This window comes from Aphis gossypii, chromosome 1 (genome assembly GCF_020184175.1).
Source record: "Aphis gossypii isolate Hap1 chromosome 1, ASM2018417v2, whole genome shotgun sequence".
Taxonomy (NCBI): Eukaryota; Metazoa; Arthropoda; class Insecta; order Hemiptera; family Aphididae; genus Aphis; species Aphis gossypii.
This window is the reverse complement of record NC_065530.1, coordinates 40348609-40374419: the sequence shown is the minus strand read 5'-3', so window position 1 is coordinate 40374419 and position 25811 is coordinate 40348609. Positions and strand designations below refer to the sequence as shown.

General features: G+C 25.5%; 1 protein-coding gene across 2 annotated transcripts; it reads right to left on the bottom strand.

Moving 5' to 3' along the window:
• Nucleotides 1–3371: 3371 nt before the first annotated feature.
• On the bottom strand, nucleotides 3372–19111 carry LOC114120560 (nose resistant to fluoxetine protein 6-like). 2 transcript variants are annotated; one of them, XM_050197944.1, is made up of 13 exons: nucleotides 18766–19111; nucleotides 12896–13113; nucleotides 12135–12352; nucleotides 11336–11421; nucleotides 10892–11082; nucleotides 10481–10644; nucleotides 10152–10320; nucleotides 8914–9107; nucleotides 8632–8773; nucleotides 6527–6716; nucleotides 6116–6258; nucleotides 3810–3919; nucleotides 3372–3728 (listed from the first exon to the last, which is right to left on the bottom strand). In XM_050197944.1, exons 1-13 carry the CDS (start codon nucleotides 19073–19075, stop codon nucleotides 3653–3655), a joined length of 2211 nt encoding a protein of 736 aa, XP_050053901.1. In that variant the 5' UTR covers nucleotides 19076–19111; the 3' UTR covers nucleotides 3372–3652. The 2 variants fall into 2 exon arrangements, with proteins under 2 accessions (XP_050053901.1, XP_027838296.2); XM_027982495.2 differs by lacking the exon at nucleotides 18766–19111 and adding an exon at nucleotides 13219–13423.
• Between the last annotated feature and the right edge of the window lie 6700 nt (nucleotides 19112–25811).

The window sequence follows — 25811 nt, the reverse complement described above, 5'->3', positions numbered from 1 at the left end:
GTGAATCGCATTATTTAATATTTTTCCAAAGGCTGGTTGCAGCGTATAAAAAGTTTTAAAAAAAAAACAGTTAGGGTTTTATAGTTGCTGTACTATTGTTTACTGCAAGTGTCAGACACATTTTTTTAAATAAACTTTTTAATTGTATATACTTACATGAAACGGAGTAAAGTAGGACATACAAGATAATAATATACTTGAATATAATAGTATTTAAGAAATATATTTGAGCTCATAAAATTATGAGTCCGCAGGAACCGTAAGAATTTTTAGGTAAAATTTGATTTATATTTTCAATAAGGATAAATGTTGACCATAGAACTATAGGTATCATATTTTTAGATGTAAACTACTCATTCTTGTTGCAAAACAAATCCTCATTTTCAATCTGTAAACATAATCAAACTCTCCATTAATCCATAACAGCTAAAAGTTGATATATTTACAGTATTTATCGTGATAATTTTTGTAATAAATACGATTAAAAATTTTCAAAAAATGTTTTCTAAGATAATTGATAAGGTTAAATAATTAAAAATAATTTAAAAAATGAACTTTAACCGTTATTCCTTTGAAACTTCTAAGTCCTTTTTAATGGGTAGTTAGAATATTTTTTTAGAATAAAAATTGCAGTGAACACCAATGTATATAATAATGGAATTTTTTAGAATCACCTGTTTGAATGAAAAATAAATTGTATTTTTGCAAAATTAATTATAACTATAAGGAAAAGAGCTCATAAAATAATCTACAATATACCTATATATGTTTACTATATTTACTATACATTATACTTACATTAAAAATCATTTATATAATTTTATTTTTTGAGGTACTTACTTTAGAATATAAGTTTATTATTATTGAAAATTAATTTTTATTTATACTATTTAGTAAGTATTTAAAATATTTTTAAATTCAATTCATTTTATCATCCCAACTAAAAATCAATTCTTTATAATATGTTAGATCTCTCTCTCTTTCTTTTTTCATTTATTTATTAAAAAATTTTTAATAGAGTAATTATACCAACAATACAAAAATGCTAAAAATAATTATTTATAGGTTCATTTACACATTTTTTTCAAAATTTTGAAATATATTGTTTGCATATTTAAAAATGTTTGTTTACATATTTTAGATTTTTGAGGTTTATTTGCATAAAATATATTTTATTTATTTAGTTTTTAAGTAATATATAGCTACCGTTACTTACTAGTAAAAATTAAGTTAAATAATAAATAATTATTGAAATGTGACTTAAGGATCATTGAAAGAAAAAGTATAACATATTAAGAAAAATAATGGTGCAAAAGAGGTCTCCGTGGGTTAATGCATTTAAAGCAAAAGAAATATTAACTATAAGAGTATTTCATATTATAATGGAATCCGTAGATTGTAATCTATTCTGATCTAAATTCTAAACTAAATTAATTAATAGTTATTAATTGTTTCATCTAATTAATTGAAATTAATAAAATATCTTTATTGAGAATTGCTGAAAAAATAATAAAAATTCATAAATTTATAAAGATAAATTAACTTGAAATTGCATTAAAACAAAATAAATGGGAAAGGGTCTAAGGACGGCCGCAAGTAAATACATTAAAAAAAAATTGCAATAAAAATTATATATATTTTTAAAAAAATGTAAATTTATGCTAAAATGGAAACAAAGACAGCAGTTTATACTCTATATTTTAAACTATAAATAAAAAAATAAGATTAAACACAAATTATAATGTTCAGGAGTAAGTTAAGGCCAGTTGCACATGAAATAATAATAATTCGCAAAAATTAAAGAACTCTAATGCCATGATATCAAACTATCAACAATAAAAATAGAGAGAGGTCTAGAGGAATCTTCAGGAAATTGCATTTTAAAAGGATTAAATATAAGCCACCCACTACCCAGTTTTAGATTATATTTGTATAATAGTTGTTTTTGCTCTATAAATCTGTAAAAATAATTTCAGGTCAATATTTGAACATACTAAGGGAGCATATTTCAATCAGTTTCTTTTTTTTTAATTCGATATTTATGAAACGAAAAATAATAGATCATACACTTACAAATAACTTTCAAACTGTATTTATTATAAACTTTTAAATTAAAATATTATAATACTTCCTGAAATCCTGTAACTTAATACTTAAAAATATTTGTATTGATATCCAATAATTTTAATACAAATGGTTTAGATCTTCTGAATAATAATTCCTAGGCAATTACCTAAATGATTTATATGTATTTTTAACTACAGATATCTGAACGTTTTATTTTTATAAAATTTTCTCGACTAATCTTACTGAGTATACCTAATATATATTTGTGAGTTGTATTGTAATGTGAAGCAATTTGTTCAATTCCGTATACAGTATACACATTATATAAATATATATATAGCATGTGATGTTTTTTCTCGGTTTTGGTAAAACGAGTAACTGCGTGGATAAAAAAAGATAATATTCTGATAAGCCACATGCAGCCAACCAGTCTGTGTAAATTGTATTTTTAAGGCGTTATTTGAAATGGCTATGTTGAACTTTAAATCGTCGCTTTTGATCTTCAATTTGACCTCAGTACTCTTATCTTCCTACAGGACTAGCTTTGTCTAGATCTCTCTAGACGCTTCTATATCCTTAAGTCGTTTATCCTAAATGTCTTAAAAACAACTCTAAAGGTACGTTAAGTCTTAATTTAACATTCATACGAGCATTTACTTAAATAAAATGAAACGCTTTCGAAGATTTAGTTAAATAGATTGAAATAATAATATAATATTATTTATAGGTATTTTTTTTGCAACACATTATATATTTTTCCGCAAAAGACATTTTATCACACTTTTCATACTTTTCAACTTTTATTACGACGGTGTAATTAAACTTGTGTATAATATAAATTATTAAAAGTTTACTTCAATATACATATTATTAAAACCATGAGATATTATAACAAAAAGTGTGAATTGCAAGAAATAACTGACAGTTGCTTTCATATGTGAAATATTACATAGATTATTATTTCAAAAGTACCTATACTGTTAAGGTTTATGATACATTTTTATGTAGTAAATAGATGTAAAAGATTTATTGTAGGTTCATAATATAATTAATTATATATAATATTATATTATTTTATATAGATATGGAAACTTGCATCAGTAGCACAACCAAAGATTTTTTTTTTCAAGGGAGAGACTAAATAATTATAATTGATTTGAAGTTATGAATAACGTTCTTAATGCAGTTAATAAAAATAAAGGTGTGTCTGAATCAATAGAATAATATTTGTAATTTAATTATGTAGTTAAAATATTATAATTTATAATATTACTTTTTCAAAACGTATTCATTTACAAAAAAAAAAAAAAACGTATATAATAACACGAATTGTATTTAATTAATAAAATATAACATTAATTTTACATTTTATATGATATTATAATCACAATCCAGTGGCGAGAGTATATGATTCCATAAAGAACACGGAAATGCATAAGCACAAATCCCGGGCCCTACTTCCGTGGTTACTGGGTAGGCTAACCCTGGATGTAATACGTATTAACGCTATTCAAAGTAGATTTTCCTCTTTATATACTAATGAAAGTTCAGAGATTACAATAATAATTTACAATTGATTTTCACATTATAGACGTGAATCGTTCGTTGTATGTTCAGTTATGGAATTTTTTCGTTTATCAGAATCTTTATCCTTTTCACCACTGAAACAAATATTCTCCGTTTATTATAGATCCGATTTCATTATACCGTTCGTTTAACACGAATATAGGATTAAAACTTACCTGCCAAAAAATATGGTTTTTATTATTGTATTAAATGGTGCTTCGACGGTGAAGTACAACGTGATACCAGCAATATACGTTCTATATGCACCAACTATCCAACCATCCAACTAAATAAAAATAAAAAAAACATGAGAAAATATTCTCAAGTGCAAAATAAACATAATATAGTATTTGTCGACTGCGCCGAGAAATAAAAATTGAATTTAGAGATATTTCAAACAATAAATCTTCTTTTAAAATTGTAGTTTCATTCTTACGCGTTGATCTATTTACACTACAGTTATAAACTCTACGAAATTTACAGCACATCACCATTTACGACCACTTTCAAATTTTAATAAATTATTTAGGAAAATAGGTATTTAAAATGTTGATAAAGAGTTATTAGTTCATAGAAAAAAATACATAATAATCGCTCTAAACATTATCTATATTAGTGTAACGATGAAAGTAAGAAATATTTTATCTTATATTATTATTTTATTTACAGATAATATTTGAGAAATGTATTTAAGTAGTAGTTACTTAAAATTATTTAATTTACTTCGTATTATCTTCAGATTTAATTACTAACGATCGTGTAAGAAATTACTCACAAAAGCCCATTGTGATCATAATCCCTGTGACTATATTGTTGTATTTAAGATAGGTCGTAAATAAACGTTAAGATTGTTTGAAGATTACTAATGCCGTTTACGACAAAACTGCCCGAATCGAAACAAATTTAATGTCGACCGACAAAATTGACGATGATTACCCTAAATCTTAATACTTATTCTGTTATTTTATGTTACATTTTTATTTTATATCATTGAGTCATTCATTATAATAATAAGAAACTATTATATTCCACTTTGAGACAGTATTACAATAAAATATATAGGAATAGAAAATAATTTTTACTGTTACTACAGTTTTTATTTAAACATAACGCCAACGGCTTACTTTAACTTGACTACGTGGTTATATTAATACCAGTGTTTTTAAAAGTAAAAAATTAAATAATTACATCGTAAAAACATTTTATATGATGAAACGGATAATTAATTGAATAAATAAAAAGAAAGTAAAACAATGTTAAAATTTACCTTGGTAGCCCTATACACGAGGAGTAGAATCTTACCACTGCAATCTGCAGTCTTATTTTAATCGCAGATAGCTTTACAAGTATAAAAAAAAATACGATGCGGCTGTTTGAAAAAAAAAAATTCTATTGCGTTGTACAAAACAAAAAGTACGAACAAAAGTACGAAACAAAATATGTACGAAAAGTACTTGGCGGGTGTACGTTGTATTGCATACCTAATTAACTACCTATTATAAAAACTATGTACTATGCAGACAACGATGGACTGTAATCGGTGTAGTGTTTATTCGATCGATTTAAAAAGTAGCAGTACCCAGCAGTTATGCTCGTTAATATTACTGATATTAGTCGTTCAATGTAAGGCAAATATTTATAAATATAAAAAAAAAATAACCATAACCTAACTTAAATGTGTTTCATGACTTAACGATTCTGTACATAACATTTTATTTTGCATAATTTCAGTATTTTTAAGACATAAGTATTTTATAACTTGATATACTTAGTTCTAAATTTGTCTTTTTAAAGCTATTTATTCATTTTTTATTACATACAAATCCAAAGACAATTTCTAATAATGCATGAACTTAAAAACAATATTTTAAAAAGCACAAAGTTTCATATACATAGGTAATCCAAACATTTATTTCGCGGGATCAATTTAAATTAAAATGTATAAGTTATAACTTTTATTCATTCAAAATTTTGAAAAAAATTCATTTATACCGACTTTTCTTTCAACTTTGGTAAGCTTATTTTATTAGCAAATTGAATGTTAACATTATAAATCGTGTGGATAGCAAAGTATATTAAGTAAGTAGTACTATAATTGTGGCTACAAGTTAAAAACGTTTTAATTATACTCCGTAATTTTCTAAAACGTGATCTACTTAAATATTTGATTAAATAAGGCTAAGTTGTTGATAAAAAAAAAAAAAAAAATGAAATTATAAGCAAATGGTAAAACAATAATATATAATGAAATGCGTCGATTCAACTTGTTTGGTCTACATTTTTAAAATAAATTATACATATTGTAAGTTCCATATTTGTAAGATTAATAAAGTGTATTTACTTTTTCAATATCATATAATATGCCTGTATGAGTTTAAAATCAGTTGGATAATATTAAGCTCTTAGGTTATAACCATTTGTTTTTTTTCAATTTAAGGTTAGGTTATTACTTTAAGTGATAACACTACTGCTGATTACTTACCCATACTTCCGAAGTAGGAGAAATCATTGAGGATTGTCTGTATTCCATTATCATCATTATCGGGATATTCACCAAATATACTACGTAAGACAATCTACTCAATGGGGTCATAAGCCTGTTATTGAACACCTTTTCAATTGGACCTGCAGAATAACGATACCGAGTATTTAGTATACAGCTAAAAGAAACCTGCGTTTGAAAATTATTATTTAGACACGAATATAATGGACGTTTATTTCTGAAAACCGTTCCGTCTAATCATTGCTTTTGTATTATACTTTTATGTATTCGTCATAATCGAAACACGATGACGTTTGTGCATATTATATAGGTACAGACCTGAAGTTTACACCAACAAACTGTGTCAAATGTCAACACGAAATTAAAATGCGAATATCGTTTTACACTTACCATAACCCGATGTAAAGTAACAAATAGTGATCCAGAATAGCATAAACGTCCATGTACAATGTTTGAGAATGGCATACGTAGCTTGTTCCATGACATTATAAGGTCTTTGTCTGTCGTAAAACTCCGAAGCATAATATTGGACATAAAAGCACACGGCGGTTATGATAAATGTCCAAATGTAAACGATGAACTAAAACAATTATGCAAATAAGTCGATGCATTCATTTTTAAATTTCTAGTATTGAAAAATTCATTAAATGTATATTTAATATACTTAAATACAAAAATTTACCACTTAAAACTTAATTTATTATTGTAATCTTTATTAACTAACTACTATATCAAATAATCCGTATGTTTTCCCAACACCGTTAATCTCGTTTTTAATTCGTTATTGATAGGTACAACGAAACCGTATTTATTTTTTTGTAATTGAATATTGATATGATCCAAAGGTAACGAATTCCTACAATTATGCGTATTTATGTATTTATATAATAATATATTTATACATTTTTTTAATTTATAATAAATTTAAATTTAAAATATTTAAAATAATTTGTAATTTTAATTTCAAATTTAAACTACGTCTCAATAAAAAGATTAAAAAATTATGGTACTCTGTGAAATGATCCGTTCAGATTAAAGGTGTTTGATAATATTGTTTTTTTTTTTTTTTTAGGAGAAAAAGTACAAAATAAAATCTATAAAAATACAGTTTTCAATCATGAAAACCGTAGGTCTTGTATAAGTGTATAAGAATGGTATCTAGTATAGGTATATATATATACTATATAGCACTAGTATCAATCAATAGATAATAGTGTATAAATAATAGTGAAATAATATTATACTGGTTTATTATTTATCAAAAAAATGTCACTAATGGGTTGCTGAAAAGCATGCTTTTTTCAAACTTTTCATGTTTTATGTACCTATAATTTTTTGTGAACTATTTAATTTAGTTTAATAATTGATATATAATATGCATGTAAATTCCTGTATCACATTTACTTATTTTGCCCTAGAGGCAGACATTGTAAATCTCATTTAATAAAAATAATAAAAAGTTTATTATTTCTAAATAATATAGAACATAGTTACTAATATAATAAAATGTTGAAAGTTTGAAACTCGATTCCGAACATGATTTGTACTAAAAAGAAGTTGCTCGTCTCATACTCTTAATATTTGTACAAAAAATATACAGATCATTTTTATCATATATTAAATAAATAATGATTTGGTTTTGGTTGGACATATTTTAATGACTTTAAACAATTAAATTGACTTTTCATTTTTCTTAGTAGCAGTAAAAAAATTTATTATTACCAGAAAATAATTAACTATGAAATACGTACCATTTGAATAGTATTTTATAATTATTTTGAAATAATTCATTCTGTTATATATTTTTCATTAGTTATTTTACTTGAAACATGAATAGAGTGTTACTTGTATCGTGATTGGTATGGTTACCGGTAATGTTAACATGTTATTAATGTAATTATTGAAGTTAGTTCATCGGAATATAGCAATTACATGGGCATTGAAAATATGTGTATGTAACATTGTACAATTCACAAGTTAATTTTAAAATCGTAATGTTAATGTAAATTAATTTTGTAAAAAAAACACCAAAATACTGCACTATAACACGATAGATTTTTATTATTAGTAGTGCTTGTGTTTCATTATAACTTATAAGACTGAAAATAAGTACACACGTTTTGGTATTAAACATTATCCAATGAGAAACAGTAACAAAAATCTCGTTAAAGAAAAATTATGATGTGAGTACCTACTGAGTAAAGGGATGTTTATAAAGTTTATACTATGATATGGCTTATAAGTATATACCGAGAGATAATATGAAAATGTTCTTAAATACATACTTTAAGTTTGTAATTTTTTTTAGCAAATCTCACCCTCTCCTCTGGAGATTAGATCAAAAACAATGTTTATAGATATAAACATAATATAACTGGCACGATTTTTTTTTAAACTTTAATTACAACATTTTGGCGCATGGCCCAAAAAAGATTCACCACCCTCACCCTATAGTGCGATAAGTAACTTTCTTAACCACAACCATAAAATATTACTTTGGATGGTTTGATTTCTCTTTTCTTCAGTTCTTCGACTATAATTCCCGCAAGAAGTCCAGTGTAAAACGGAATACCTCTCATGTAAAAAGGCCTGTAAAACTTCTGGTACTCATAGGAAGTGCTGGGGTTCATGAGAAATCTATACAATATTAACAATTATATTATTTACTGACAAACAACTATTGCCATGTCTATATAAGTGATTGTATAATAATTATTCCAGTCTCATTTATGTGAGTTTTTTTATTGTATTTATTATATTAAATATACCATACTTACGGTATCAGCACTCTGATTATAGCGTATGATCTGGTGACGTAAGTCGAAACAAACGGTATGGCTAACGATACACACAGACATACGCTTACGATTCCCACTCCGATTTTTCGGTACTTCACGCAAATGTTGATGAGTATGGTACCGATGATCATGAATTGAACCAAACATGAAATGTACCATCCGACTATGAGACACTAAAAAATAAATAATAACTTGACTTATTGAGTTTCATCTGTCTCAAAGTTCACTGTAGTAGCAATTTATTTAAAATGAACTCAACGACAATTTAATTCCAGTTGCTATTGGGAGATTCACTTTATTATGTTAACGTTATTCAAAAAAAAAAAAAACACAAAACACAAAACTACTAAAAACGCACATATTTTAAAAATGTTTAGTTTTTATTCTCTACTACATTAGCATATCATGTTTATGTGATGTTTCGTAAGCTATTGAACAATATTAAAAATAAACAACAGTAAAAACACATATTATAAACTCAATATAATCAATGAATGATTAAAATATTCCGCATGAACGAAATTCAAAGAAATTGAAAAGAAAGCTACGGCTTTTTTTAGATTCTGTGCAAACTATATTTACGTATATGTCAATTGATTTTACCATATATTTCATTATTATTATTTACACGACAGGCATTCTAATAGCAAACAATAAGAAAACTTCAGCAGTCAGCATCTCATTTTTGTACGTTATAACCTATATATTGTGTACTTTCAAAAAACTTATTCATCGAAGACGAGTACCTAATTTTGATTTATCATAAAACTACATATTGATAAAATTAAAGACCAGAACTATATCAAAAAATTAGCACATATATTTGTTTTTAAATAATCCTTGAATATAAACACTAATCCATACGTAAAAATTAAATACAGTATATTATATATTAATATAATATAACAGTATAGAATAGAATATTCAACAGTAAACATATCGTTATGCCTAGCTAATAACTACTACATTAAATGTATGTGCACTACTTGTACTTGATGCGAGAAGAGTAAATATGATTTTCGAATAATTGGATCCTACCAAGGTGAACAAAATACTACACCACGGGTTAGACTGATAGAATATTTCGTTTTTATACTTGTAGACACTAGACAGATTTAGACAAAACTACTTCTTAACATTGCAAAGCTCAACTATGCGCATTATATAATATGTTGTTTTTAATAATTTTGTATCTTGTGTGTTATAATTGTGATTACTTGGTCGTCGACGTCTACGAAGTTACTGATTGCCAACACATTTGTCCACCATAATTTTTTACATTTTTCTGCCTCAGGCCACATTTTAGACGCCCATAACGGTCCATTAAACATATAGGGTATGTAAAACGCCGTCAGTAACATCATGGCTCCATAGGCCGGTAGAATCCTGCGAAATATAATAATATTATGCAAAGCGTATACCTGAAATTCACGACAATAACATGGCTGTACGTCTTATAAAAATACTTGACGTCTTACTATATTTTATTATGCTTAATTCAATAAATTATGATACAGGCAATTATTTTATTATTACAATTTTGTACCTCATGTACTTATAAAATACTATCATCGGTATCTGTATCCAACCGGTTCCGCGTTTAACTAGCTCTGGCTTAATCATGACATACATGAGAAAACCAGTTATGTAGAAAAAAGGGTCTACTAAATTCATACACGTCAGTAAAATGTCTGGTCCGATTCTGTAAATCTATATGGCACAAAATAATATGAATTAAATTATTTTTAAATATTCATATACATAAAATTATTATTAATATTAGGTGCTACGCGTCGTACTGTACAATATACTATTTCAACCACAAAATTTTTTTTTAGATACTTTTGGGCATTTTACATGCAAATATTATATATAGGTAAAAAATATATCAATGGTGTTATCACCATCTATATTATATCGTCTATCACGTATTGTGGAACATTACACTACATATTACCCTTTCATTGTTCAATGTGTACAATATGGGAGTCGCTGAATGAACTATGAATCTATGGCCAAATAATATCAACACCATCGTAAATACTTTTATACCATTAAAAATATTCAGCTCGTTGTTTTTATTGTGTTTGATTAAGTTCCTGCCATTATGGATAACTGAGAACCAAAAGACGTATTTTGGTAAGGTATCTGAAAACACACGGAAATTGGATGGTAAAATATCAAATAAAACTTTTTAAAAAAAATTTGGGCGTAAACGAGTTAAAAAGTTAAAGTTAAGATAATATTAAATTTATTAACTTAACCTTCTCAAAACTGTGCGATGTACGAATACGAAACTGAATCGATTTCATATTTGATAAAAAAAATACCCGTGAATCGTGATAAATTATTATAATATATTATAGACTTTTATGAAAATAATACGAAATATACTACTTACTAGTTTTTTCTTTTTTTATAGTCATTACTGTACAGTGAATTAATGTAGAGACGGCACAGATTATCAGCAATAAATACATTACGGATCTGTAAAAAGGTTTTGGTGTGATTTATAAACTATATACATTTAAGTGTATTGATAGTTTAATAAATTTACGATGCACTCTTTCTATAGGTAAAATATTATGATGTGAAAAAAAAAACCCTGACCACAATTATTTTTAATTATGGAATCAAAAGTCAAACTTTCATATATCTTTGATTAAAGAAGCCATAGTATTGGTTTTGAATTCAGTCGTTCCGTAATTTCCGTAGTCATGTGGTATTTGTATGAATGAGAAAACATTGATTATAGAATAATAGACGTAGAGAATATAATATTAGAATGTTACCGCAAGCATTTTACGAGATTCGTATAGAGAAAAACTAAAATTAATGCAAATACTATTTCAAGGTAATCTGCACGAGGTTCTAGTTTTTATTCTTTGGTTATTACTCGCAATGAGTATTGTCATGAAATTATATTTGGGAAATAGATAAAAAATATAATATTATGCTAGTTAGTCAAACATCGGTACAAAATGATTTTAGAGTGACTACGTCTAGCTATTACAAACATTATAGATAAAGTGTGAGCTTACATTCTAATAATTATATTCAATGACGTTTATGGGTAATCGTTTGATCAAACGTCCTATGTGCAGTAAATATACATAAGTAAATTAAATACAATAAGTAGGTAGTTTTAATTTTTCACCAGTTTCCATGTTACTTGTATTAAAATATAATAAACATAGTACCTGATGACATAATATCCGGTATCGTACGGGTACATGTTCTTATCTGTGGAACACAACATAGGGTCGACATTGACTTTGGGCTGTACACGGTAAGGCAAAAATACGCGGTCGAGCTCGTTCTGTAACGATATCTCAAGATTTTCGGCGGTACAAGATTCCGGTATGCATATGCCTATTTTCACTTCGTTTCTATGATATCGGTCGTTGTAATCGATAAACTGTAATATATTATGCAAAACATATTATATCAGTCAACAATTTCCGATGTGCAATTCATATCGTACACGAAAAATTGATAACTATTAGTATTATTGTAATGAGTATTATGACTAATTATTTGACATTGTTCAGCTATAATATCGATCAACCACTAAACTGGATACATTTTAGTTTGTAAATAAATCCGGATTTTTAGTTTTTAGTTTTTTTTTTTTTTTTTTTTTTTTTTTTTTATCGATCACTAAATGTTTGTTATACCATAGAACGTTAGTCGAAAACTGTATAGACGATACAAAATTTATAACAGTAGTTTATAAACACTATACTATAGAAGTTTTAAGATATACCTAACAAAAATAAAACGCGAGTGTATACTTGTATACTGCAGTCATTGGAAAAATTATGTAAACAATTTGTTTTATTAAATAAAATATAATATAAATTCAACCCTCCCTCCATCTTTGAATTTCTATCGAATCAACTCATTTACAATATTTACATATATCCTGTATATATGATACAGATTTGCTGTTTCAACTTACGCCGAGTATTTCGTTCCAAGCATGATCATAACTTTCCATTTCATCTTTTTTTTTCAAGTCTACTGGATCTGCACCGTCGACTGTCTTGAGCTTTGTAGTTGTCATGCAATACTGCCCTTGCATAGGTTGATGCACGTCGATACACTCTCTGTACACTCCCATTTGATGCGTTTTACCGACTAAAATTCCATTTGGATATCGGCTCCAAGAATCGTACACTAAAAATAAATTCAAATTCATATTTTCATAATATTCACCATCATTAGTAAGTTAACGTTTAAATTGAATATCGGCATAGCAGTATTCTGTTTTGACAGACTTACCTATAATATTAAAAATAACATATAAAGCGTATGTATTTATCATTTTGACATTTAAACTCGCAACAGTTCACGATTATCTTTGTTAGCTTAAATATTAGAGCGAATTAACCCAACATTAAGAACATTATCTGCATTAGTATGTACTTTTTTTACGATATTATATCCATTTTTAAGCAAGTTTTGAGTATTTTTAAATTCCACCCATTTTGTATATTAATATATTATGCATAACTGAATACACTGAATTACGGTAAAAACTCTTCACATAAACACAGATAAAGTTCTTACCATTAAGTTTCATAATAGGTCAATGCACTCGAATATTAAAGTTAACAGCTAACGAAGCTAAACGTCAACTGCCAAGCATAAATTTACTATGTTACACATTTATAAGACGGAGACAACAATAAAATGCAAGTGTGACGTATTCTTAATGTTTAACTGTTCAAGGTAAAACTCGTAGGTACATCAAATAAATCTGAATTTTATAAGAAACATAAAAAAGAATCAGGCTTAAAACATTACAGTGATTAGAATAAGATAAACTCAGTTACATAATGTATAACTAGTTTTCAAGATTCCGATTAAAAAAAAAAAAATGAACATTTGACCACACATTTTTTATAATTTTTCGCGAATTTCCTGGAAACATTCCTCAAGAAATTTAAGAAATCACATGCGTAATATATGGTTATAAATTGAGTATTTTGTCGAACATTTTTTCTAGGTATTAGTTTATGCTTTAAAAACTGTATTAGAGCTAGCGCTAAGCTACTCAATAATACGACACAGTTAATAAAACTAAAAATAAAATTAATAAATATTGTTAATAAATCTAATAAAAAAAAAGTGTATCGACCAGCAATTATTATAAAAATAAACCCCCACTCCATACGCTAATTACAGCTGTATTGATGTATGAAATATGATGTATATGATTATAACCATAAAAATACTATATTTATTATTAATAATTATCCATGTGTAATATAATATGTTTTCATACTACATAATATCTGTAGAACACTGAATCACCATAAATCCAAACCAAACTTTTCGTTCATATAAAAAATAGCATTATATTTCGATCAATACAGCGTAACACAAATTTACCATGAACTTGTACCTACTTATCGAAATTTTCTGGTTACACATAAACCACGAGGTACCTAATAAGCCATCGCTGTATCGTTAAATTGTATAATGAGTATTATAAGTATTATATTATTATTACATAATCTTAATATACCTTCCATTGACTAAATTATATTCTAGCGTATAATATAATTGTTATTCTCAACATCTAATATGGAAAAACGTGTTGGTTCAGTACAACTATTTTGCATAACTTATAATTCCGTATGTATTGTCAGTAATCTCCACGTGAAATATTAAATGGCAAATATATAAATCATTATTTTGGACAAGCGCCGTAGTTTTTAAAAGCTAAAATTAGTGCAATAATTATTCAATATTTTTATTTATGATTATTTTTGGTTGTATAAATAAATATACGCGTATAATTAATTTAGAGATAGGAGCATTGTACATTTTACGGGTAAGGCGGGAACTTACCAAACAATTTTTATATTACAATGTATTTTTTTTTTTTGTTATTTATTCAGTTTACCCCAAATTTCAATTGTTTCCATTTACAGCGTAATATTATTTTAATAATATTTGGTTAAATTGTACAGATGAACGTGAACCACGTAGATGTAACATAATATTATTATAAACTATAAAGGTTAACTATGATAATGGCGCGTGTTAATATTACATAATATTCATAATTGTAATAAAAAATATGATATACATTGTTAATTAACTAATTCAATTATAGACAAAAAAATCTATTATTATTAACTTCATACTAAATATGTTTAACGAAAATATTATTTTTATTATTATTATTTTTTTGATATTTTGTTATTTATTAATAAAAAGATATATGATGTATGGAATTCCCTATAGAATTTATATGCAACAGCTAGTAATTTTTTTTCCAACTTCTAATAATTATTGCTTTGGGCAGTAATGTCCACAAATTACCTAATGATAATGTAAATCGTGATGTTTTTATTTTGCATATTTTTAATAAAATCTATATTATTCTATATTTTGAATAAAATGAACATTATTATTGCATATTTCGACAATGAAAACTAGAAAAATTATGTTTTATGGTACATTTTGTTACTTTTACGTCATGTAATGTCGAACGAAATTTTAGTAAATATAAGAATATACGAAGATATAACAAAAGAACGTTCAGTTCTTAAAATTTAAAACACCTGCATATAATTGTTTCATGAAATACAATTAAATAGCGTAAATAGCTAAAGAAAATATTTTATGAATTTCAAAACGTATTATTTTTTTTTTTTTTTAGTGTATATAATATATTAGTTGCATATATTTAATAAGCCTAATACATATTTTACAAATATTTTATTGCATATAATGATATAAACCCTAGAACTATTTATTAATATAAACGACAATCAGCCGACTCTTTATACATAAACACTATGATAAAACACATAAAAAGGTAGTTGTTTTGACATTAGATGAAATAAGTATTTTACATAACAAAATATTAATAAAGAAATAATAATAAAAAAAAAAAAAATACAAATACAATTACAGAAATTTAAGGCCATGCATCAAGTATCAACATTATTAACATATTTTAAACTAAACATTGTTCTAACAAAGAGATCATTCGATAAAAAGTTTGAACAGAAAGTTGGAATGTGATGAGAGGTATTAGAGAAACTAATATGGCAGTTAGGACACAGTGGCTTATACACTCGATCGACGACGAGTCCAGGTGCATCAATCTTACCATGAAGTAATTTAAAAAAAAATTATAATCAGCCTTTAGAAGCCTGTATTTGAGAGAACAGAAATTTAGCACATCCATGACTGATTCATAAAAATATTGGGAATGATTAATTTTTAATAAGAAGCCGGTATAGCTTAAGAGTTAGATGCATTTCTGTACTTATTTAACTATAAGATTATTTCAATTCGAAAATACGGATTCCGAATTATTGAGCCGTAATCAAGAATTGATCGTAAATAAGAGCGAAATAAATCGTTATTAAACAAGTTGCGGAGATAAAATCTCTAATGTGACGACGTAAGTAAACAAAAAGTCGTAAAGCCTTATACGAGTGATATAGTCAACATGATGTTTGAAGAATAGTTAAAAATATATACCCATTATATCTAGATTCTTTACTGCAGAGATTTGATTTAAGGATGAGTATATTGGTGTAAATGTAGTCGACGAAATTCTGTGATTAATAAAACGATATAACTTTGCATCTATCCGAGTTATAAGTAAGGCCAATAATAGAGTAATACTAGTTAACAAAGCTATTGAACGATAGTTGAAGGTCGTTGCAATCGGTTAATATACGGGAGAATAGCTTAATATAATGTAATAGACAAAAATAAATAAACGAATATATTATGGAATACTATGAAAAACGGAGTTAATAAAAATGTTGAATATTAGTAGGGATAAATGCCTTCCTTACGGAACGCCAGAAGAAACCTTGAACTTGTTTGATGAAGTATTAAATAATCTACACTAATAACAGGTACCTATAATAAAAATATTACGTAAGTTTATGTAAAATTTACTGGACATATTTTTACGGTAAGATTCGTCATCATTACACCTATATGATATTATAAGTACAGATCTTGTTTTAAAAACTATAAATTTAACATTTTTAATAGTATAGTATTATCAAATATACGTTGATATTATTTAAGAATTAAACGAATAATCATATAGTGTTAACAATTAACATTTTTTCGTTTAACTATCGCCCTAAAAAAATGACCTACCTCATAGAAATAAAAAACGCGTTGTACTACCAATTTAATTATCTTAATAGGTAGGTATCAATTATTAGACGGTTATCTTTTCACTTAATAATAATTGCATTTTTACCCACCGTTTCACGTTCTTCGTAATATTGAGAAGCATAGTCTTAAAATTATTTATATTTTATAATATTATGGAATAAATAATATATAGGTATATATAATTAATACTAATATAGTAAGTAAAAGTGTGTATAAATTGTGACAATTTCATCCGAATAATACGTTTATCTGATTTAAAAAATAAACCAGATCCTTTATCGAAAATTATATTATATTAAATTATAATTCTATTAAATATTGTATTATATTGTAATAGAATTAATAAGTATAAATTATTTGATAGCTATTTTAAAGTGCACATTACAGTAACATTATTTATAATAATAAAATCATCATTGTGTTACTTTAAGGATAACCCTTATTAATGGCTTTAATTAATACATCATTTTGACAATACTAAAATTTTTCTTGATTATTAAAAATATAAATAATTGTATTACCTGCCTAATTAACTGTTTAGTATAAAAATGTTTTTAAAAATATTTTAGAATCTATACATAGCTACTAAATATATATAGTGTTATTAATTTAAAACAATTTTAGAATAGATTGTTAATAGTTTAAAAACTAGTTTAATATTATAGATCACATATGTAGTTTTCAATATAAATTACGAAATTCGAGCTTTATTCAAAAAATAGAATATTGAAATAAAGATAAATGTGAAAAAGATGGTTTTTCTTTTTTAAAAATAATAATGTATAGAATCAATTAAAAATACTGCAGAATTTTGAGAAACAGTGCAACGTTTAAATAATATAATTTTTATTAGAAAATTATTTTTCTTTAAGCAAAAATGTATCACTACCACAAAATATTTGTTTAAAACCATTTTTAAATGATAATAAAAAAAAAACTAGCAAAAACAAATCTTTATAACAGAATATAAAAATGTGTTGAAATTATCTCTAATTTACCTTTAAAAACTTATCAACGAAACATAATTAATAGATATCTGATTCAGCAATATTTGATTCAATAAAATTACAAACGAATATTAATTTTTAGCGAAACAGTGATATACCTATAAATGTATATTTTTCCTAACGACATTTTGCAAAACTTGATTTTCATCATAATTGGATCAATAAAGTCATCAGTAACATAAAGATACCGAAGCAGACATGCAACTCTCTTATATTAAGCTGAACTTTAAAATTCTTATTAATAAAAAAAAACACAACCACTGTAGACATTGAATTCATAATTAGAAAAATACTTCAGAATATTCATAATTCATAAATCATATCCATATTATTATATATTTTTTTATAAAATTATTTTAATACATTTTATTTTATACGCATTATAGAGAAACAACTTAAAAAGCAAACATTGCATGCATTATTTTTTATAAGGTGTGGTTTAAAAATTACCATTTTTAGATTTTGGAGCTTTGTTAATTTTTTTTTAGTTATCTATAATAATGGCTTTACGAACAAAATAGTAAAGTTTATTCACTAGCACACATTACAACTTTGTTTTTTTTTTTTAAAAAAAAAATCTATTTATGAAAAAAAAATTATTTTAAGCTCCGACTCTCATGCTCCGATTATTGTGTTATAGCCTTAGGAAACTTACTTTTCACTGCCCAATAAGAGTTGTTTTTCAAATGACTAACGTATATTTGAGTCTGCTTTTGACAGGCCGACGAACCGACGCCCTTTTGTATCCTAAAGTTCGTCAACGCTCGATAAAACAAGTCAGACACCCATTGATCAGGCAAACGCTCTGTGGTCTGCAAAACTCCGTCGTCATCGTGTTGTGGGGCTGAAGACGACATGTAGTTCATGTCGATATAAGAGACATTTTTACTGAGTTCCAAAATTGTTTGGTTCGTAAACACTATGGATGGACAGGAGAAAACCAAAACCACCAACGTCCGTAGCATTTTGCTCGGGTTTTCTGAATAACCCACGACCAATACCGTTTCGTTAGTGTATAATGAAACATTATGTTACATAACATACCTATTCAACTAGTTTCGGCGTTTACGTTGGTCTTTTTAAAATTTCCCATCCCGGAACTAGTTTGCGCACAAAGTACTAAGAAGAATGAATCCTATTGCGCATAATATAGTTATGGAGTTATCAATAGTTTGCAAAATAGTAGATATACTGTTTAATATCATATACATTATATATATTATATATATTATGCTTACTACCTATTCGTATTTATCATTTCTCTAAATATTATCCAAAATTATTTACTCATCTATATATTATTCAGTATTCATATATATTTACAGATATACGAGTGAACAACTGTGTGGCAAACCACTCCAAAATGTGTGTGGGTATTCACTATATCAGTCAGCAACAATTTATTGGTTAAAAAATACATATCAATCTTGAGAGACGCTCTCAAAACTCAATTTCAAATGTTTTTCTTTATTATAAAATTGAAGGTATGTCTATTTATTTTTAAACACGTAGGTAATCTTCCATAATAATAATAGAAAAATAAGTAGAAACTTAATTTGAGACATATAACAGTTAAATTAAATAATATTTAATTCTATATAATTCAAATATTAAATAGATATAATGCAAAATATACATTTTGTTTAAAAATATTTATGACATGAAAAAAAAATCTACATGATCAGCAATAAGATTAGTTAATAATATAAAGCTCTTGTGAAAAACACATGTGAAAATATATAGTTTAATAAAATGAAACAAAAAATAATTTGGATTTTCTTAAACAGCGATTTGTGTATTAAAATGTATATGAATGATGAATAATGTGTATTATGTTGTTCATTGCATTTAGCTGAATCCTAGTTAATCAATAACAAAGAAAAAGTTAACTATTACGGGAGTATTAAAATAATAACTCCTAAGAAAATAGCTTAAATATTTTTTTGGTTCGCCAAATTTTCACTAAAAAAAAAATAAAAATAACATTTACATGTTCAATAGTTTTTGCTGGACTTATTTTTAAAAAGTACTATTTTAAAATTTTGAGTGAAATACTAAAAAAAAAATAAAAATAAACAAGGTCGACTATAAAATAAAAATAGTTTGTTAAATAAACAGAAAATCTCAGATTAATAATAGGTACTTATTTCTTAGTATAATTAGGACTAAAAGCGAGTAGGTAGCAACAACTTTAGAATACTTAATTAATATTTTTTTAAAGAAACTTCAGGTGATAAGATATAGTTAACTTATAATTTTCATAAGATATATATATATATGTATGAAGAATTCAAATTAAAAAATAATAACTTTTCCATTATAAATGTCAACAGTTTTAAAATGATTTTATTTATTAACATAAAAAAGCATCAAATGTCAATCATTTAGACCCAAAATAATGCTATTAAATATTAAACAGAAAATATTTTTTTTAATGTTTTAAGATTAAAGACTGTTAGATAAATCTATTAAAAAAATATAAATTACTCATCAATTATTAATTTTATTGTTAGACATCAATACATCATCTTAGAAATATATTAATCATTCTAAACGCACATAAATATAAAATTAAGAATATCTAATTTAGCATAAATAGTTATTATATTAAATTCGATGTTTAAATACTTCAGTTATATTCATTTTTAATATAAATAAATGCAATTTCTCGCGTATAAATATATATTAAGTATAATAATTCAGTAATTGATTCGCAAAATCGACATAGACATTTTGTTCGGTAGATGCTTATAAATAAAGTAATCTTGAAAAAGACATCGGTAAAAGGTTGATGACATTTCAAAAATGTCTTTTAAAAGATGACCTCTATATCTAATACACTTCAAATGCTTATAAAGCAACAGTTGCAGAAATAAAATATAAAAAATATTGGTAAAATGCTAAGTACCTACTGCAGGAGAAGTATAACTATTATTAATAAAATTGGTTAATTTATCTAATAATGAATGCGTTTTATAAAACGTTTAAATAGGTAATATCTCTGCAACAACAGACGCACGACTGCGACTATCATAACACGCTATTAACTCTTGAAGGTAGATACTAGATAGCCAGATAGGTAGGTGTGAAAATGTAAAAGTGTAAAACACAGAACGCATTGCAGAGTAATAAAACTTAGCGGACAGTGGTTAACTCATGTTATAAAGTTGTGTGTTAATAAGTTAGTTAGTACCTTTAGCTGCAGCTTTTATATTTTCCACGAATGCAGTGATTTCATTCGGTTACTTTACTTTCTTCCTCCTTTTTTTTTTTTTTTGGTTTTAGTGTTACCTAGCGAGGAATCAAGATTTTATTGGTTTTAAAATGTGGTTGTGTTTTTAGTTTCCTAGAAATAACTATAACGCTTCAAAAGTTTCACGTGACCCTATTAATTGATTGGAAATTCTATCTACACTTGATAGCTTGAACGCCGTAGTTTGATTCAGTTAGAAAAATTGAGAAACATTAGGAAATTTAACCCAACTCATTCTAATAATTTGTATTGATATTAATTAATTTAAGTATAGTAATATATTGGAAGGTTATAAAATTGAAAGGTGTGTAAAAACTTTTTATAAAAATGTAAATATCGAGCTAAAAGTAGAATTTCGAAAGTTTGATATTTATGCTGTCATACCTCAGTAAATAAAAAATATTGACGGTAATTTATGAAAAACTGGCAAACGGAGTCCACTAAACTTTTAATTTGGCAGTTTTACGTTTTACTTTTACTTGTAATTTTAGCTGACAGGACATGATAAAATAGCTCTACATATTCTGTGGTTTAAGTTATTCAAGGGACGAATAAATTTAAGGCTGTTGAAAGCGGGTCGTTTTTTCGTCGAATTTTGTAAATTTAGATCAATAAGCGAAAGAAAAATTTACCCAGTAAAAAAAATTACGATTTTAATTTTGAAAACATATTTGAATTCCTTATTCTCTTTTCTAGGTTTTGTAGGAAATGGATTTCTATTTTTATTTTTATTTTTTAGTAACACTAATTAAGATGAATTTAAAAAAATATATATATCAATATAATTCATTTTTTAGTATAGTAATTAAACAATACAAAAAATCGAAAATCCATTTCCTCATTACAAAACCTAGAAAAAAAATAGGGAATTCAAATATGTTTTTAAAATTAAAATCGGACTTTTGGTACTGGGTGAATTTTTCTTTCGCTTTTTTGGATTTTCATGTAAACATTTTTTTATCGCAAATTATGTGACATGTGACTGCGCGTATGTACGTTACTGATTTCCAAGAATCTTAGCCCACAGTCTATCCTTAATAAGTAATAACCTATATCGTTCGGGGAACTCACGCACACTAATGATCAGTCACAACACACACAGTTACACTTGACTCATGAAGAATATCGAATATTGCCTAAATATGACCCCTTAAAAATGATTCGCTTTCAACAACCTTAATATAAAAAAAAACTGCAACCCAATTATATTTCGTATACTATATATTAATAAGTATATTTTATATACACACTTTATACAATGGTTATCATAAATAAAATGATTTGCATTATTTATCATTTTATATTTACAGTTAGTATTTTAATTTGTGTTTATTGTTAATTGAAAAAATTTTCTTTCTCTTTTTTTTTGCGTTAAACGGGAACATATTATAGGTTTATGGCAGTTCCGATTGTAATCAAACAATTATAATAATACGTTAATTTGTTTAATATAATAACAAACAATAAATAATGGAATGATATTATAATAGTGTAACGTGAATTGGGGAAATATAAAAGAGGTGTATCTATTATAGCTGTCGTCGAGTAAATAATACTGTAGTTCATTATGAGTATATTACATTGTGTTTGTGTAATTATCCAATGGGCTATATTGCTTATATTATTATTATGTAATCATTGATATATATAATTCATATTTCTCGTTGAATAATTATTGTAATTATGTGCCTAGTACTATAAACTGTTTCCGGACAATTCATCAATTAATTAATTGCTCATAACAAAAGATAAAGTTTTCGATTTCATTTACAATCATAATCGATTTATAAACGACCGAATGATTATTTTTAAATAATACAAATTTTTCATAAATACAGTAGCAATTGATATTTTTGATTCCTTATCGCATAATGTTTCTATGGATGTACAATGTACATTGTACATTCAAAGCGTGAGAGCATGTAACCAATGTTCCTATACGTTGTAGGTACCGACCCCTTTGCTTTGATTTCAGCGTAATAATTAGGTGGGCATTAATGTGATTTTCAATCGTACTTGAAAGTTCAAAAATTTTCTATTTTCGATCTGTTTTACATTGAACATTGAATTTTTCATTAACGATAATCTTTGATAACATTTATAATATTTATTGATATTATTAATAAATATATTAATAGATTTTATTTAATAATAATAAACATTGGTGGTAACTCGCTTGTCATCATTTACCAATTTCTCCTATTTATTTTTACAGTATTTAACAATATTTCATGTACATTTAATTATTTATTTATTTATTTTTTTTTTTTTAGTTGTATATTTATTTTAATATTTACATAGATTTGATTAGGTATACGGTGTAATAAATTAATTTTAAATTATTATTTATATTATTGCCAAGGTGAATTTATACCTAAATATGATTGAAAAACAAACATTTTAGTATCTAATAAATTGTATAGTTTCACTATAATAGAATAATGGCGTATGATTATTATAAATAATGTATACAATAATTCAATGAACTTATAATTCATATATTATTATGTCTAATGATAATTAGTTAAATATTAATTAAATATTAGTAAAATAGTATATTTCAATATTATAAGATTATGTACAATTTTCGTTTACTTCTTTAAATTCTAAATTCATATATTTTAGTTATTATAAGACTATGGTAAATTACGATTGACAGTAAAATATGTCTAAACTTATTAGTATGTATCTATCTATTTTTAAAAATAATAAAGTGTAAAAATCACCTAACATTTTATTATTTAAGTATTATTATAGCTGCAAGTATGTATATAGTAGTACTCAACTGTAATAAAAAATATCAATATAATAATGATCACATCAAATACAATAAAAACATCCGAGACAATCTTACTATTATTTTTACACTTGTAAAATTATCTTATATAAAAGTTTAAAACGAGTGAATCAAAGAAATCGTATTTGGATACTTCAAGTCAATGGCATGGACATTGGTTGCTCATTTTTCATGACTTAGTACTAAGCTTACAGAAAAACTGATGAAAAATAAATAATTTATAGCTCGGAGAATAATAACGATTTTATCATCCGTCTTTATGTGACCGTTGTTACCTCAACGGTTAAAAATAATACTGATTATCCAAATAAAACTATTACAATAAAAAATGTTATGTATGTAAGTTTATTATCAAATACTTTATACTTTATACCATGAACATATAATAAGAGATATATATATACTTATACATATATGCTTTATACGTATGATTACTCAGATTGTAATAAAATTCAATCATAAATCCATTTAAGCTTTATTAATAATAACCTATAAATATGTATTATTTATTACATGTCGTTAGAGGAAACTCATCATTGTAAAATATTCCTGAATGTATAAATTGTATATATTATATTTATATAATTATACATCAGTTAGTAGTTAGTACCTATTAATATATGTATAATATGTATAGTGGCTGATGGCAGCTATAGTTCCCAACATCAGCCTTAAATTTTAGTTGAGGTTTATTTTAATCATAAGTAAAACCAAGTACAAATATATACATACTAAATTGTGTAATATATTGCATATATGCCTACTACTGATCCATATTGTGCGACCATATAGTTATACCTATTCAATATTCATTATAAAAATTAAAAACTTATCATGCGGTATTATGTAAAATATATTACCTTCATTATAGGCAGCAAATGCTGTCTGAAACGTTTTAACTTTCATTAAATATTCAGTTGATAAAATATTTGTAAAAATATATGATTTTACATTTCACGAGTTATAGGTTAGTTTGTTTATTATGCACATACTGCAGTCGAAATGCGTATTTTCCCTCGGATATATATTATAATATTATGATGATGATACGGTTAAATAAAAAAAATAATAATAACTCGGACATTAATAAATCATTTTAATGTATACATTTAACTTTGTAATCAATATTATATTAATATAAATTTAGAAAAAAAAACAGAAATTTTATTTGATTACTGTACAAATATATCATATATTATGCTATATGCGAGTAATATATTATTATAGTTAGGTATACAATAAACTCTATACATAATTATATGTACAAAACTAATCAATACATACATTTTTTTAGTATTAATAGTCATGGTATACGTAATTTGTCTTAATTTGCTAATATTTTATTTTAAAATGGATTAAAAAAAAAAAAAAAAAAAAAATTACTAATTATTACCATAAATATATATTGATAAATATAAAAAAACCTGACCTTTATTATATACTTATAATGTATGATCTAATTCGTTTTATTAGAAGTTTTGACTTTTAATGTTTTAGTATGTTAAGATAAAATCGTAGGTCATGATATGAACACAATTTCAATGGCCAATTTGAACGCGTTTGTCGCAGGTACTTATATATTTTGTTTTATTCGGGTTGATAATTTCCACAGAGCAATTAATTAACACAATTAAACATTATGTTATATTTA